Source organism: Arvicola amphibius, chromosome 2, assembly GCF_903992535.2.
Source record: "Arvicola amphibius chromosome 2, mArvAmp1.2, whole genome shotgun sequence".
NCBI classification, from domain to species: Eukaryota; Metazoa; Chordata; class Mammalia; order Rodentia; family Cricetidae; genus Arvicola; species Arvicola amphibius.
In genome coordinates this window covers 19422730-19439048 of record NC_052048.2, presented here as the reverse complement: position 1 = coordinate 19439048, position 16319 = coordinate 19422730, and the positions used below count along the sequence as shown (strand labels likewise).

The window sequence follows — 16319 nt, the reverse complement described above, 5'->3', positions numbered from 1 at the left end:
ACATCCACACAGAAAATAAAATGAAATATCATACTAATAATAAGAGAATAAACATCTTTATTATTTCGATAGAACCAAGATAACAAAATTGATAGCCTGAATATTATTAGTTTAGATAAATGCTGAAAATATTAAGATGTGGTGTTCATCCTGTTTCATCTAGTCTATAAGTTATAAGAATTGGTAGTGTAGTTTGATAGGAAGACAAAAAATAGTTAATCTCTACATGGAGACTGATTAGCTGTTTAGACAATCTCTAAAAGTGTAAAATATTTCTAAGTCAACAATACTTAGGGCTTTAGTTTGGGCTTCCTCAAAACTCTACAGAATTGGGAAGTCTTTATAACAGGGGTCTTCTAGAACCTGCTCCATTACAGAGGCCCATGTTGGTCTGGAGGTTAATATTTAAATAATACCAGTAATACCAAGTCTGTGTGTGAACATATGTAAGAGTAAACAAGGAACGGTGTTTATGGAGAGGCAGCGTGAAGTGACATGTTACTTCCCGGGTACTTAGGATCACTGTAAGACAGAAATAATGAAAACACCAGGTCAGAGGGTCAGACAGTGAAGTGGGGAATGTTCCGTGAAGTAAGTTTGCCTGTGCGCTAGTTGATGTAAATCATTTTTTGTTCAGTTTTTGTCTCAAATACCAAAGCTTCCTCCTTTCTTGCTTGGGTTTGCAACAGGCTCTCACTTCTTGATACTCTTTAGAAAAGTCAATCAATCCAAATCTTCAATCTTCACCAGGGAAGCTGTCTTCTCACAAATCCAATAAATTTCAGCACTACAGCGAGAAATGTAAACATTCCCTCTTTCAAAGTAAGCACAACCTCTGGATCCATTGAACCTGGAGTGCTCCTGATCACTAAATCTGAAAAGTAATTGATTCAAAATTAGTTAAAAATATTATATATGAAATTTAATTAAAATTAAGTGTCATCCTTAGAGGAAAAATCCCAGGAAAAATATTTCTTTAATAAGAATATATTTAATTCTGCAGGAAATGCTAGTGCAGTAGTGGCACAAAGTTGTGGGAGTAACCAACCACTATCTGATTGAACTTGAGGCCTGCTCCATGAGAGGATCCCATGCCTGACACTGCTCACATTTTTTATTGCCCTGTTTGCTTTCTAAAGAGAGAGAGAAAGAAGGTGTAGAGTTGGATGAGTGGGGAGATGAGGAGGAGCTGGGAGGAGATAAGGCTGGAAAGACCATGATCAGAATATATTATATTAAAATTTAATAAAATAGAAAAATATTTAAGATATGACTCAAAAATTATTCTTCCTGCCAGTAATATGGAATTCCACTAACGGAATTCACCCCATGAAGATTACATTAGAAACAATAGTTTATTTTGCCATTTTAAAATTTAGTATGAAAACTAAAATGATAAAGTAATACCATGTAAAAAGTTGTTATGTTTTCTATACAAAAAGCAACTATGCATGCTTTCTACACACTTGAGAAAACAAGACAGAATTTGAGGAAAAAAATTAATGACTTACTAATGGGATTTGGTCATCAGGAAATTGAGTCCAGCTTCTTGGCTCAAACCTAAATGTGTGTTACAATCACTGCTTTTTCCAAGTGATGCACCCTGGGATATCATGTTATTTTATTCCTCAGAGTTAAGCCTATAAAATATTACTATTTGAATATATCTAAGTCAGAGAGTCCTTATTCAGGATCCAAGGAAGAGGCTGCACAAGCCTGAAGTCTTCCTAGAATGGGTATAGAGAGCTGGGTTATTTGACAGCTAAATGACTTATGATGATCATCTGTGGTCTCTGTGTGCCAGACATAGATCATTTCCTCTCCATGTTCACAGGAGCCCATAGATGAATGACTGCATTCACATAGGAGAAGAGAAATGTACATTCTAACCTGGGAACTGCATTGCATTTACATGGTGCTGGGTCACAGTCCTGGATAATCTCTGTCTAATAGCCCTTCTCTCCTCTGTCAGCTGTGAGCACTGCCCACCCGATTACTCTGCTTTGTAAAGGAGTAAATGTCCTTGTCATCTGTGTTGTTTTGAGGGAGCCTTTGTCATTGTTACTAGTGTGAAAATGAACTAACCAAACATGGCTGGTAATGATGATAAGAGCCTGGGAGAGATATGTTTGAATAGGAAAAGTCCTAGAAAAGTATTTGTGGAGTGGATCTTTAGTGACAAAATAATAAACATTTAATTATTTGTTGTTCAAGGCATTTGGTGAGCCACAGCTGAAACCAAGCAGTTCTGAGCAAAAATGAAATGATTATAATTCAATTTACAAAATATACATGGAAGAGAAAAGCAGAGCGAGTTGGGTAGCTTGAGTACTTGGAGGTGGGAGAGATATGAGTGATATCAGATCTCATTTAATGTAAAAATTACAGATTGTGAAAATATAAGCACAGTTATTTTATTTAACTAAAGTTTTGATATAGGACGTTTGACATTTTTGTCTTTGTTTTAAAGTCTTTCAAAAATTTTGAAGCCATGATCTCTTTTAAACTTTTATTCTTTTATTTATTTATTTGAAAGATTAATTTGTTTTATTTATGTGTACATCTGTGTATCTATGCATGCATGAGTGTAGGTGCCCTCAGAGGATTTAAGAGCGGGCCAAATCTACAGAAGCTGGAGTTAAGGGTGGTTGTAAGTCACTTTGTAGGTGATGGGATCTGAACTCAGGTACTCTGTAAAAGTAGTACATGCTCCTAATCAGTGAGTGGTCTTTCCAGTCCTTGCTTTAAAAACAAAAACAAAAACAAAAAACGGTTTGTGAGATAGCTCAGTGGGTAAGACCACTTGCTACCAAGCCTAGTGATTTGAGTTCAATTCCCTGAACCCACAGACTGGAAGTAGAGAACTTATCCCTGCAGGTTGTCCTCTGACTTTCACATGTCTACCCTGGAACCACACAATGCTGACCTCTCCAAATAAATTAATATAAAAATATTTTTAAATATTAAAGTTAAAACAAAGTAAAATTGTTCTTAAGAAAATAAGGCTTTATCCCATAGGACAATTTTGTAGATGAAACAAACACTAGTTTTCTTCTCCCAACCCACAGCAATACCCACCCCTTCCATACACGTGGGCTTCCTCTGTAAGCCCAGCATGACTTCAAGCGGCACCTGAGTTTCTGGATCCCAGTGAATTTGAACCTCTTTCTTAGGAGTCTTTTGAAAAATACAGAAGATCAGATGGGGCAAGACTTTGAATTTTATTTTCTGACTTCTATTTTATTATAATTTTGAATAGTTTCAAAGCTTTGATTTCTAAAATTGTAGAGATTTGAAGTGTACTCTCAACACTGTTATTGAGACTCAGCGACAGTAGATTTTGCCTAGGATGCTTGCATGTAACCTAATTGGTGGTCTGCCCTCTGAAGCTAATCCCGAAACAAATCAGGTAGTACAGACTTACTTTCTATGAGAAAATAGCCAACAATTGCTGTTTGGGCTCCGGGGTCCTGGAATTGAGTGCACCCAGGCCTGTGGGAGGTCCCCTCCTTCATTAGCCTGCCTCCAGCAAGGCAGGCCCTTTGTTAGCTAGCTGCTTGGCCTGCAAGGAGACCTGACAATCTGCCAGAGGATCCATCATTCATTGGGGTGAGTGAGGAGTGAGTGCCTGAACGGGGCAGCTGCCCAGAGAGGGACCACAGACAATCCCCAATTCTCCCACCCCCACCTGCACACTCCCTGCTCTTCCTGCAGGGGTTATTCTCTCCGGATACTGCTTCTCTCTTCTTGTCCCTTCCCAGCTTGCACCCAGAACCCCCTACCCCGCCTCATCCTCCCGTCTTTGGGGCCACAAAATCCCACAGCTCAGCCCTTGGGCGCCGGGATCTGGAATTGAGTGCACCCAGGCCGGTGGGAGGTCCCCTCCTTCATTAGCCTGCCTGTAGCAAGGTAGGCCCTTTGTCAGCGAGCTGCTTGGCCTGCAAGGAGACCTAACAGTCTGCCAGAGGATCCATCATTCATTGGGGTGAGTTAATTGAATTCATTGGGGGGGAATTGAACTTCTAAAAGAAGACCCAAAGGGGATTATTCAGAGGAAGAAATGGGCAGGCGCCAATGCAAGAATTCCTCCAACAATTTGAAAAACAACATGAAAGCACCAGAACCCAACGAACTTATAACAGGAGGACTTGAACACACTAATCAAGAAGAAGTAGAAAAAATTGACTTTATGAAAGTAATAGAGTCCCTTAAACAGGAGGTGAAAAACTCCCTTAAGGAAATAGACGAGAAGAATAACAAAAAGTTTGAAGAGTTGAGTAAATCCGTAAATGATATCCTAGGAAACCATGAAAAAACAATCAAACAAATAATGGAAACAGTGCAAGACTTGAAAACTGAAATGGAGGCAAGGAAGAAAACACAACCCGAGGGCCAGCCTGATATGGAAAATCTATGTAAACGAACAGAGACTACAGAAACAAGCATAACCAACAGAATACAAGAGATAGAAGAAAGAATCTCAGATTCTGAAGATACCATAGAGAAAATAAATGCACTGATCAAAGAAAACAGCAAATCCAACAAATTCTCATCACAAAACATTCAGGAAATCTGGGACACAATAAAAAGACCAAGCCTAAGAATAATAGGGGTAGAAGAAGGAGAAGAATTATAGCTCTATGGTCCAGAAAATATATTTAATAAAATTATAGAAGAAAACTTCCCCAACCTAAAGAAAGATATTCCTATTAAGGTTCAAGAAGCTTACAGAACACCAAATAGACTGGATCAAAAAAAAAAATCCCCCCGCCATATTATAATCAAAACACAAAACATACAGAATAAAGAAAGAATATTAAGAGCTGCAAAGGAAAAAGGTCAAGTAACATATAAAGGGAAACCTATCAGACTAACACCTGACTTCTCTATGGAAACCATGAAAGCCAGAAGGTCCTGGATAGATGTTTTGCAGAAACTAAGAGACCATGGATGCAAGCCCAGATTACTATACCCAGCCAAGCTTTCATTCACTATAAATGGAGAAAACAAAATATTCCAGGATAAAAACAAATTTAAACAATACATAGCCACAAATCCAGCCTTACAGAAAGTAATAGAAGGAAATTCACAAACAAAGGAGTCCAGCATTGCCCAAAATAACTCAGACATCTAGTGACCCTTCACCAGCACATCTCAAAGAAAGGAAACACACAATCTCTACTACCAAATAAAAAATGACAACCGGAGTTAACATCCACTGGTCATTAATATCACTTAATATCAACGGACTCAATTCACCTATAAAAAGGCACAGGCTAAGAGATTGGTTACAAAAACAGGATCCAACATTCTGCTGTTTACAAGAAACACACCTCAACCACAAAGACAGACATCTACTCAGAGTAAAGGGTTGGGAAAAGGTCTATCAAGCAAATGGACCTAAGAAACAAGCAGGTGTGGCCATACTAATTTCTAACAAAGTTGACTTCAAACTAAAATCAATCAGAAGAGATGGAAAGGGACACTTTATACTCATTACAGGAAAAATCTATCAGAATGAAGTCTCAATCCTGAATATCTATGCCCCTAATACAAAAGCACCCACTTATATAAAAGAAACATTACTAGAACTCAAGGCAACCATCAAACCAAACACACTGATAGTAGGAGACTTCAACACTCCTCTTTCACCAATGGACAGGTCAATTCGACAGAAGCCTAACAGAGAATTAAGAGACTTAATAGAGGTAATGAACCAAATGGACTTAACAGACATCTATAGAACATTCCACCCAAACAGGAAAGAATATACCTTCTTCTCTGCGGCTCATGGAACCTTTTCAAAAATTGACCACATACTCGGTAACAAAGCAAACTTCCACAGTTACAAAAACATATTAGTAACCACCTGCATCTTATCGGATCACCATGGATTAAAATTAGAATTCAACAACAATGCTACCCCCAGAAAGCCTACAAACACATGGAAACTGAACAGTCAACTACTGAACCACACCTGGGTCAAGGAAGAAATAAAGAAAGAAATTAAAGTCTTTCTTAAATTTAATGAAAATAAAGACACAACATACTCAAACTTATGGGACACTATGAAAGCAGTGCTAAGAGGAAAATTCATAGCACTAAGTGCCCACTTAAAAAAAAACGGAGAAAGCACACATTGGAGACTTAACAGCACACCTGAAAGCTTTAGAAAAGAAAGAAGCAGACTCACCTAGGAGGAGTAGAAGACTGGAAATTATCAAACTGAGGGCAGAAATCAACAAAATAGAAACACAGAAAACAATCCAAAAAATCAATGAAACAAAAAGCTGGTTCTTGGAGAAAATCATCAAGATTGACAAACCGCTAGCCAAACTAATCAAATGGCAGAGAGAGAACATACAAATTAATAAGATCAGAAATGAAAAAGGGGACATAACCACAGACACAGAGGAAATTCAGAGAATCATTAGATCTTACTACAAAAGCCTGTATGCCACAAAATTGGAAAATGTAAAAGAAATGGACACTTTTTTAGATAAGTACCATATACCAAAGTTAAACCAGGACCAGGTAAATGCTCTAAATAATCCTGTTAGTCGCGAAGAATTAGAAACTGTTATCAGAAACCCCCCTACCAAAAAGAGCCCAGAACCTGATGGGTTCAATGCAGAATTCTACCAGAACTTCCAAGAAGACCTAATACCTATACTCCTTAAGGTGTTTCATAATATAGAAACAGAACAGTCATTGCCAAATTCCTTTTATGAAGCTACAATTACCCTGATACCTAAACCACACAAAGACTCAACCAAGAAAGAGAATTACAGGCCAATCTCACTTATGAACATCGATGCAAAAATTCTCAATAAAATACTGGCAAACAGAATCCAAGAACACATTAGAAAAATTATCCACTATGATCAAGTAGGCTTCATCCCAGAGATGCAGGGCTGGTTCAACATACGAAAATCTATCAATGTAATCCATCATATAAATAAACTGAAGGATAAAAAACATATGATCATCTCATTAGATGCAGAAAAAGCATTTGACAAAATTCAGCACCCCTTTATGATAAAGGTCTTGGAGAGATTAGAGATACGGGGGTCATTCCTAAATATAATAAAGGCTATTTACAGCAAGCCGACAGCTAACATCAAATTAAATGGAGAGAAACTCAAGGCCATACCACTAAATTCAGGAACGTGACAAGGGTGTCCACTCTCTCCTTATCTCTTCAATATAGTACTTGAAGTTCTAGCAATAGCAATAAGACAAAACAAGGGGATCAAGGGGATTCGAATTGGAAAGGAAGAAGTTAAACTTTCATTATTTGCAGATGATATGATAGTGTACATAAGCGACCCAAAAAACTCCACCAAAGAACTCCTACAGCTGATAAACTCCTTTAGTAGTGTGGCAGGATACAAGATCAACTCCAAAAAATCAGTCGCCCTCCTATATACAAAGGCTAAGGAAGCAGAGAAAAAAATCAGAGAAGCGTCACCATTCACGATAGCCACAAATAGCATAAAATATCTTGGGGTAACTCTAACCAAGGAAGTGAAAGACCTATTTGACAAGAACTTTAAGTCTTTGAAGAAAGAAATTGAAGAGGACACCAGAAAATGGAAGGATCTCCCTTGCTCTTGGATTGGGAGGATCAACATAGTAAAAATGGCAATACTACCAAAGGCAATCTATAGATTTAATGCAATCCCCTTAAAGATCCCATCAAAATTCTTCACAGATCTTGAGAGGACAATAATCAACTTTATATGGAAGAACAAGAAACCCAGGATAGCCAAAACAATCTTATACAATAAAGGAACTTCTGGAGGCATTACCATCCCTGACTTCAAACTCTATTACAGAGCTACAGTATTGAAAACAGCTTGGTATGGGCATAAAAATAGAGAAGTTGACCAATGGAATCGAATAGAAGATCCAGATCTTAACCCACAAATCTATGAACACCTGATTTTTGATAAAGGAGCTAAAAGCACACAATGGAAGAAAGAAAGCATCTTCAACAAATGGTGCTGGCATAACTGGATGTCAACCTGTAGAACAATGAAAGTAGATCCGTGTCTATCACCATGCACAAAACTCAAGTCCAAATGGATTAAAGACCTCAATATCAATCTGAACACACTGAACCTGTTAGAGGAGAAAGTGGGAAGTACTCTACAACATCTGGGCACAGGAGACGGCTTCCTACGTATAGCCCCAGCAGCACAGACATTAAGGGCAACATTGAATAAATGGGACCTCCTAAAGCTGAGCAGCTTCTGTAAAGCAAAGGACACTGTCACTAAGACAAAAAGGCAGCCTACTGACTGGAAAAGATCTTCACCAACCCCGCAACAGACAAAGGCCTGATCTCCAAAATATATAAGGAACTCAAGAGACTAGACTTTAAAATGTTAATTAACCCAATTAAAAAATGGGGCACTGAACTGAACAGAGAATTCTCAACAAAAGAAGTTCGAATGGCCAAAAGACACTTAAGGGCATGCTCAACCTCCTTAGCAATCAGGGAAATGCAAATCAAAACAACGCTGAGATACCATCTTACACCTGTCAGAATGGCTAAAATCAAAACACCAATGATAGCCTTTGCTGGAGAGGATGTGGAGTAAGGGGTACACTCATCCATTGCTGGTGGGAATGCAAACTTGTGCAACCGCTTTGGAAAGCAGTGTGGAGGTTTCTCAGGAAATTTGGGATCAACCTACCCCGGGACCCAGCAATCCCACTATTGGGAATTTACCCAAGAGATGCCCAATCATATTACAAAAGCATTTGTTCAACTATGTTTATAGCAGCATTATTTGCAATAGCCAGAACCTGGAAACAACCTAGATGCCCTTCAGTGGAAGAATGGATGAAGAAAGTGTGGAATATATACATATTAGAGTACTACTCGGCGGTAAAAAACAATGACATCTTGAATTTTGCATGCAAATGGATGGAAATAGAAAACACCATCCTGAGCGAGGTAACCCAGGCCCAAAAAGAGGAACATGGAATGTACTCACTCATAATTGGGTTCTAGCCATAAATAAAGGACATCGAGCCTATAATTCGTAAAAAATCCTAGAGAAGCTATATAAGAAGGTGAACCCAAAGAAAAACATATAGTTATCCTCCTGGTTATTGGAAGTAGACAAGATTGCCGGACAAAAAATGGGAACATGGGGGTTGGGTGGGATGGGGGGATGGGGGGATGGGTAGAGAAAAGGGTGAAGTGGAGGATGGGAAGAGCTTGGGGGAATAGGATGGTTGGGGTATAGGAAGGGTGGATATGGGAATAAGGAATTATATATCTTAGTTAAGGGAACCATTCTAGGGTTGGCAGAGACTTGACTCTAGAGGGGTTCCCAGGTGTCCAGGAAGACGCCCCCAGCTAGTTCCTAGGGCAGCTGAGGAGAGGGTGCCAGAAATGTCCAGATCCTATTGTCATACTCATGAATATCTTGCATATCACCATAGAACCTTCACCTGACATTGGATGGAGAAAATGACAGAGCCCCACATAGGAGCACCAGACTGAGCTCTCAAGGTCCTGATGAGGAGCAAAAGGAGGGAGATCATGAGCAAGGAAGCCAGGACCGCGAGGAGTGCTTTTACCCATTGAGACGGTGGAACAGATCTAACGGGAGACCACCAAGTCCAGTCGGAATGTGACTCATGGAACAGGGGACCAAACCGGACTCTTTGAATGTGGCTGACGGTGGAGGAGGACTGAGAAACCAAGGACAATGGCAATGAACATGAACTCTACAGCATGGATGGGCTCACTGTGAGCCTTGTCAGTTTGGTTGCTCACCTTCCTGGACTTAGGGGGAGCTGGGAGGACCTTGGACTTAACATAGTGAAGGGAACCCTGATGGCTCTTTGTCTTTGGAGAGGGGTGGAGTGGGGGTATGGGTGGAAGGGAGGGGAGGGAAGGGGGAGGAGATGGAAATCTTGAATAAAAAAATGAGAAAAAAAACCAAAAAAAATAGCCAACAATTACTTAATATGAGTACTATGTCAATCTTTAAATGTGTGTCCTTATGGCAAACACCGCCCTTGAAGGTTGTAAAGGCTAGAATATAAAATAGCTGAGTGAATGAGTATCTAAAATATTCAGTCTTGATTTGATCACCTTTGAACTGGGCAACCTTGAGCATGTCACAAAATTTCGCTATGATAATATTTTTATTATATAATGGGGATGTGAAAGTGCATCCTTCTAAGGTATATATTTGCAAAGCACTTAGAACATATTATGATATGTACATGCTTAATAAGCAAAGCAACTAGACAGTGCATTAAGTTTAGTGCATTGCTCTGAGCTTGACAAATAGATGGAATTGCTTACCATCCCTCAATGTGTTCCCTACTGCAACCCTCTCTCTTTTAAACAGTGGGTTCAGTTTCCTGAACCCATAGACTGGAAGTAGAGAACTTATCCCTGCAGGTTGTCCTCTGACCTCCACATGTTTTCCCTGGAACCACACAACCCTGATCTCTCCAAATAGATAAATACAAAAATAATTTTTAAATATTAAAGTTAAAACAGAACAAAATTTGTTCTTAAGAAAATAAGACTTTATCCCATAGTACCATCATGTAGATGAAACAAACACTAGTTCTTTTCTCCAAACAACAGCACAAACACACTGGCTTCCATCCACTGGCTGGAAGTACTATCCTCCAGCCCGAACAATTAGATACTTACAGGATTGGAGAGGGAGACGAACCATCTTCCCATAGCCAGTGCCTGCCAGTTGAGTTCCAGGACAAGCCCAGCCAAAAGAATGAGAGAGTGAGTGACGGCTGTGTCTGAAGAAAATCCTGGGAGAGGGAGAAAGCAGAACAACTAAGAGGCCATCTGCTGGTTTGGGGAGATATGAAAAAAAAAACATTAAATTCCTTTATTGTCTGGGGATAGTTCAGTGGTTAGATCACTTTCTTAGCATGTGCTGTGTCTTGGGTTTCATGCCCAGTTCTTCGATTCATTTATTAGTTCTCATTCGAAATCCATTAGTTTCTTATCATGTAACAGATTACATTGTGTAAGTAATTTCTATACCCTGGGGAGGAGAGTCAGTCATACCCTTTCTTTGATGCTGTCAATCTTCACCAGAGTGGCATTCTTGTCTGTACAGTCCTTTCTGCTGTCACTCCAGGATTTCTCTTCCTGAACTGTGAAATAGTAGCAACTGTTTCCATGCCATTGCCATTTCTTAGGACAAGGATTGCACTTATGGTCTGAAAAGGAAATTATATTGAAAGTACATACTCTGTGGAGTGACTGCAGAAGCCTTTGGAAACTAAGTCATGCACACAGACAACAGATCGGAGTGGCAGCAGAGTAACCCTGGCTGGTGGTTGGACAATATAGATTCTCTTTGCAGATCCAGGCTTTTAATAATCTTATGATAACCAGAGCATCTAAAAGTGACCGATAAAGTGAGAGAGAGGTTTAAGTATTTAGGCTGATAACATTTAGGAATGATTATAAAATTCTCCTGTGTTTTCCAAAATATTAAGGAAACATCTATATTTCCTTGTCCTTCATAAATTTAGGATGGCATGGTCAAGGAATTGTTAAAGGACTCAACTTCTACGAGGCTGTGCTGCACATGGGTACTTTGATCAAAGTGACAGACTTGATTCGGCCTTTTTACAGATGTAAGTCAAATTACCGGAAGTGTGGGTGAGGAATTCCTTGCAGAGCTTGGTAGCCATCTGTCCCTGCCTCTCCAGGAGGGCAGAGATCTGGGACTGGAGAGAGTCCTCTGTGGGATCCTTTGTAGAGATGTTCAGTGGCTCAGACAAATTGTCCTGCTGTGGGTGGATAATTTTCTGAAGTTGACTTGACTTCTCTGAATCTGAGTTAATATCATTAGACATCTGTAAAACTGTAAAACATAATGAGACAAGTGCACATTTCCTGCTGTGCTCACAAGGCCACCAGGATAAGATAAGAGTGTGATCCCCAGGTCACTGGGGATTCTTTCCCTCCTTCCTCCTCCTTCCTCTTCTACCTCCCTGCTTTTCTTTCTTTCTCTTCTTCCTTTCTTTCTCTTTTTCCTTCCTTCCTTCCTTCCTTCCTTCCTTCCTTCCTTCCTTCCTTCCTTCCTTCCTTCCTTTCTTTTTTCTTTCTTTTCCTCCCTTTTTCTTCTTCCCTCTCTTTCTCTTTTCCTCCCTCTCCATCTCTCCTCTCCCTTCCTTGTAGAGGGCATACGATCCTCCTGCTCAACCTCCACCACCTTCCCCCCATCCCTTGTCTTCTCTTTCTTTAATCCTTGGCAGGGTTTTGCCAATAATTCCAGATTGGTTTTGGACCATTCTAACAATTTCTAGTTCTGGATCCATGTATTTATTTAAAAACACCTTTATTTTTATTAAGCTCTTTCAGAGACCCAGCAGCACACTGTAACAACTGCTGCAGCAAAAACACTGCACTTTGCAAAAAACAAATTAGACTTCATTTCATGATGAGTCAACATTATTTCACTTGAATTTGTTTTTGGGTGTGCATCTTTTAAAGATAAATGGCATATTCTCCTAGCAGCATCTACTGAGCATCTGTTACCTCAACAGGAGCATCTGATTTCTTTTCCTAAGAACAAGATAAATAATTAGGCTGTGTTTACATGTTCAAATCATAACTATCACTGAACTCTTTCATATAAGGAAATAAATGGATAGAGCATGTGAGACATTAGTGTCTGTAATTATTAATCTTTATTTTCAATGTGACAGGGTATAGAATTACCTAGGAGAGAAATTTTGGGAGGTGTCTGTACAGGCATTTCTAAAGAGGTTTTACTAAACATGAACCCCTCATAATCCCCAAGTGTGGGTAGCACCACTCCCTGGACTGAGAACCTAGACTGCATATAAAGGAGGAAGCAAGCTGAACATGGCATTCAGCTCCCTCTGCTCTCTGACTGTTGATGTAATGTGATCAATTACTGTATGACTTTCCACCCTGAGGGACTGTATTCCATCTTAATTAAACCACGAACCAAAATAAACCCTTCCTTCTTTAAGCTGCTTTTACTGTCACATCAACAAGAGAGAGTAACTCATACAGCATCTTGCAATACAATTTTGACTACAAGTCACCTTAGAGTGTGTGCTGACCAGATCAGTGCTCTTTATTCCACACACTTAGCATTTTATAATCTGCATCTTCTCAGGATGGCTTTCCATTTACCATAAGGCACAATGCCCTACTCAGTCCACCTGCAACTGCACGTGAGTCAAGAGACTCTTCTCTTAGGATCTGCTAGGGAGTGGTATCCACTGTAAGATACATGCACGGTACAATTCTGCCTGCTAGGTATGATGTAATTCCCACCCTTTGTCTTATTCTCTGTGTGTTTTTCCTCATTCAGGCAAGTCAGGTTGTTGCTGCCACTTTAATTCTTTCGTATCCCAGAAAGGTGATGGGTAGGCAGATTTAGCTAGCCATCTGCTAAATTTCAAGATAAACAAAGTGCATGTCCTTCTGCAAATACATCTCCAGGTTGCTTTTCTATTTTTCATGGAGAATATCAAATGGGTATGTCTGTTAAGAAAAGAGCTTCTCAGTTTTAACCAATAACTAAGAAAAGATGAGTCTGCACACAGTATGATCTAGTTCATCAAAAGACAAAAATAACTGGGGGGTAGAATTCCCACAGCAAAGAAATAGGACTCTTGCCGGTGTTTCTGAAGGTGTGGTGGAGAATGAAACGGATCTGGGGTAGAGAAGTGTCTGGAAGACCCTGTGTTTATATGTCCAAGTCGTAACTATCAATGAAATTGTTTAGATAGAAAATAAGTGAAAAGAGCTAGGGAGACATTAGTGTCTGTGATGATTAATCTCTTTTAATCAATCTAGCATACTAGTAGCCATGTCCTTCCTGAATTTGCATACTGCGCCAGGATTTTCTAATTGTTTTTCTTTTGTTTAATACAAATTTACTTACACATAATCCCCAAGGTCACCAGTCCCATCAGCAGCACCAGGCAGAGGGTCATCAGGCTCAAGGCAGCTCCTCTCCAAATGGAGGATTGAGTTGGGTGTCCTAGAAGCCAGTGGGGGATGAGTAAGTAGAACCATAGCATGCTGTTACATTTGGGGTTGCTTTCCCCACCCAGGAAGTTTCTCGATATTAAAACCAGCAGGCAACTCTTGGGCCATGTTTGTCATAAAAATATCTCTCACACAATATTTTTTTAGGTGAGTATGCTAGCACATATAGGACTCACCTGACCTCTTTCCCCAAAGGTTAGAATGGCAATTACAAGACAGAACAGAACAGATATGCATCATCATCTCTCCTTTGGAAAACACCACAAACTCTATGCTAGGTACCCCTAACACACACACACACACACACACACACACACACACACACACACACACACTGTAAGAAGAAATCCAAGGAGCAGAAAAAAGCAATTCATATGAATCAGGATAACAACTAGGACTGTACCGCAACCTTTGGAAGTGAAGATAGTTTTATAAATTTAATGATGTCTCTGACTCCAGAGACGTGGCATTTCTGCCAGCTTGGCATAAAGGAATAAGCTGACATGGAAGACTCTCTCCACCACACAATTAAATAAACTCAGACAAACTACCTAGCTTCTTTGAAATTCAGCATTTCCATCTACATAACTGCAGAAATTGTAATTTATTTACTTTATTTTACAACTACACTTCAATAATGATATGTATAGAATGAATTTATTATTGATAAATGATCTGAGTTGTACTTTAGGTTCCAATGTCATTAAATTAAAAACAGCATAAAAGAAAAAGGTGGATCTTGTTCACTTGTGATTTATTTATGCATGACTCCTTCCTTAAATTATTGCACACACTAGCAAATCTTTCTCTACTTACTTTAGAATCCTTTTTGGTTTATATAAGAACATCTCTCTGTCATTGCTAACAAGGTATTAGAGTCAAGGATGGTTATAAATAGAAATCTCTCACTCCAAGACTCAATCTCTGATATAACCGCTTTTTTTTCTGCAGTGAAGAGCTTCATGACAGTAATTCCATATGGCTCACACTGGTCTTGAAAGCCGTTCATATTCTCTTAAGGACACTTGTTCTGCTGACCTATCCAAGGACTGTTTGTCTCTATTTTGGAGATTATATTGCATGCTCTCCCCTCCATTTTAGTGTCAAAGCTCACATCTCAAAATACTTAACAGTTGCCATTTCCAAGTCTATAATGTGCTTCCTCTGAGCTCTTACCTTCTTTTCTCAGGTTATTTCCATCCTGATGACTGCCCACTCTCGCAGAGTCCTGGAGCATAAGCGTGGCATAGGTCACTTCATCAGACATCATAGGAGAGAGTGAGTCTACAGATTAATGTTGCCGTATCTTCAGGCCCAGTACAGGCAGCTCCTCTTCAAGGCCAGATGGCTTTTACGCAGACAAATAACTGACACAAGACAGTCCCTATTGCTCCTCTGTAAGGACAGAATGAAAGTGTATTTGTCTGTGGCGTGAGAGAAATCAGAAACTGTCCTTAAGAATTAGAATGTTGCCAGTTTTCAACTGTCGTGCATTGTTCCTTGTTGTGAAGCCAAGAGGATGTGTTTGTAGGCAAGCAGGAGTTAAGGCTTCGTGTTGGAATTCCCATGGTCCTTAGAAAACTCCGAATGTTTGAATAATCAGTAAACAATCCAGTTTTATTCTATGCACGTATGGAAGGGGAGTTAATTCTATAATGGATCTAGTTTGTCCTCAGCCGTATCAGATTCCAAAGAGAGTGATGATAGCAGTGTCCTACATCCCTGGATAGTGCAATAAGAAGCACGCGCGTGCACACATCATGTGTGTGTGTATCTATGTGTGTATCTGTGGGTGTGTGGGTGTGTGGGTGTGTGTGTGTCTGTATGTGCGCACGCGCGTTGGAGAAAGACACAGAGATGGAGAAAGACTGAGAATTAGCAATGGGAAGTTGTTGAGTTATGAGAAAGAAGTTATAGGTTGCTTAAACTGGGTATTGGAGAGAGTCCCTTTCCTGTCGATGTGGTTGGGTAAAAACCCAGTACAAACATCATTTCAAACAATGCCTTGCTGTATTGAAAGTGATGTAAATGGAGTCTGTTTTTGTTTGTTTGTTTGTTTGTTTGTTTTTGCTTTCCAGCAACCCAAACACAAATAATCATACAGAAACTATATTAATTACAGTATTGTTTGGCCAATGGCTTAGGCATATTTCAAGCTAGCTCTTACACCTTAAATTAGCCCATTTCTTTTATTCTGTGTATGGCCATGAGGCTGTGGCCTACAAGTAATGTCTGGCATCTCTCTCTCTTTTAGCAACTATATAGCATCTGC

The 16319-nt window shown here is 39.6% G+C and overlaps 1 protein-coding gene across 2 annotated transcripts; it reads right to left on the bottom strand.

Annotated features, from left to right (window-relative positions):
- Positions 1–723: 723 nt before the first annotated feature.
- Positions 724–15314, bottom strand: Clec12b (C-type lectin domain family 12 member B). Of its 2 annotated transcripts, none has more exons than XM_038320759.1 (6): positions 15224–15314; positions 13941–14039; positions 11664–11879; positions 11072–11226; positions 10694–10809; positions 724–874 (listed from the first exon to the last, which is right to left on the bottom strand). In XM_038320759.1, the coding sequence occupies exons 1-6, from the start codon at positions 15312–15314 to the stop codon at positions 724–726; spliced, it is 828 nt and encodes a 275-aa protein (XP_038176687.1). The 2 variants fall into 2 exon arrangements, with proteins under 2 accessions (XP_038176687.1, XP_038176688.1); XM_038320760.1 differs by having other exon boundaries at positions 724–787.
- Between the last annotated feature and the right edge of the window lie 1005 nt (positions 15315–16319).

Bases quoted from the DNA above. Each gene is read 5' to 3' on its own strand.
- Clec12b (XM_038320759.1), bottom strand. From the start codon at position 15,314: ATGTCTGATGAAGTGACCTATGCCACGCTTATGCTCCAGGACTCTGCG. The intron at 10,810-11,071 runs GTATGACTGACT...TCCCTCTCCCAG, and splicing joins TTGACAGCATCAAAGAAAGG to GATTTTCTTCAGACACAGCC. The intron at 875-10,693 runs GTAAGTATCTAA...ATTACTTTTCAG, and splicing joins TCGTCTCCCTCTCCAATCCT to ATTTAGTGATCAGGAGCACT.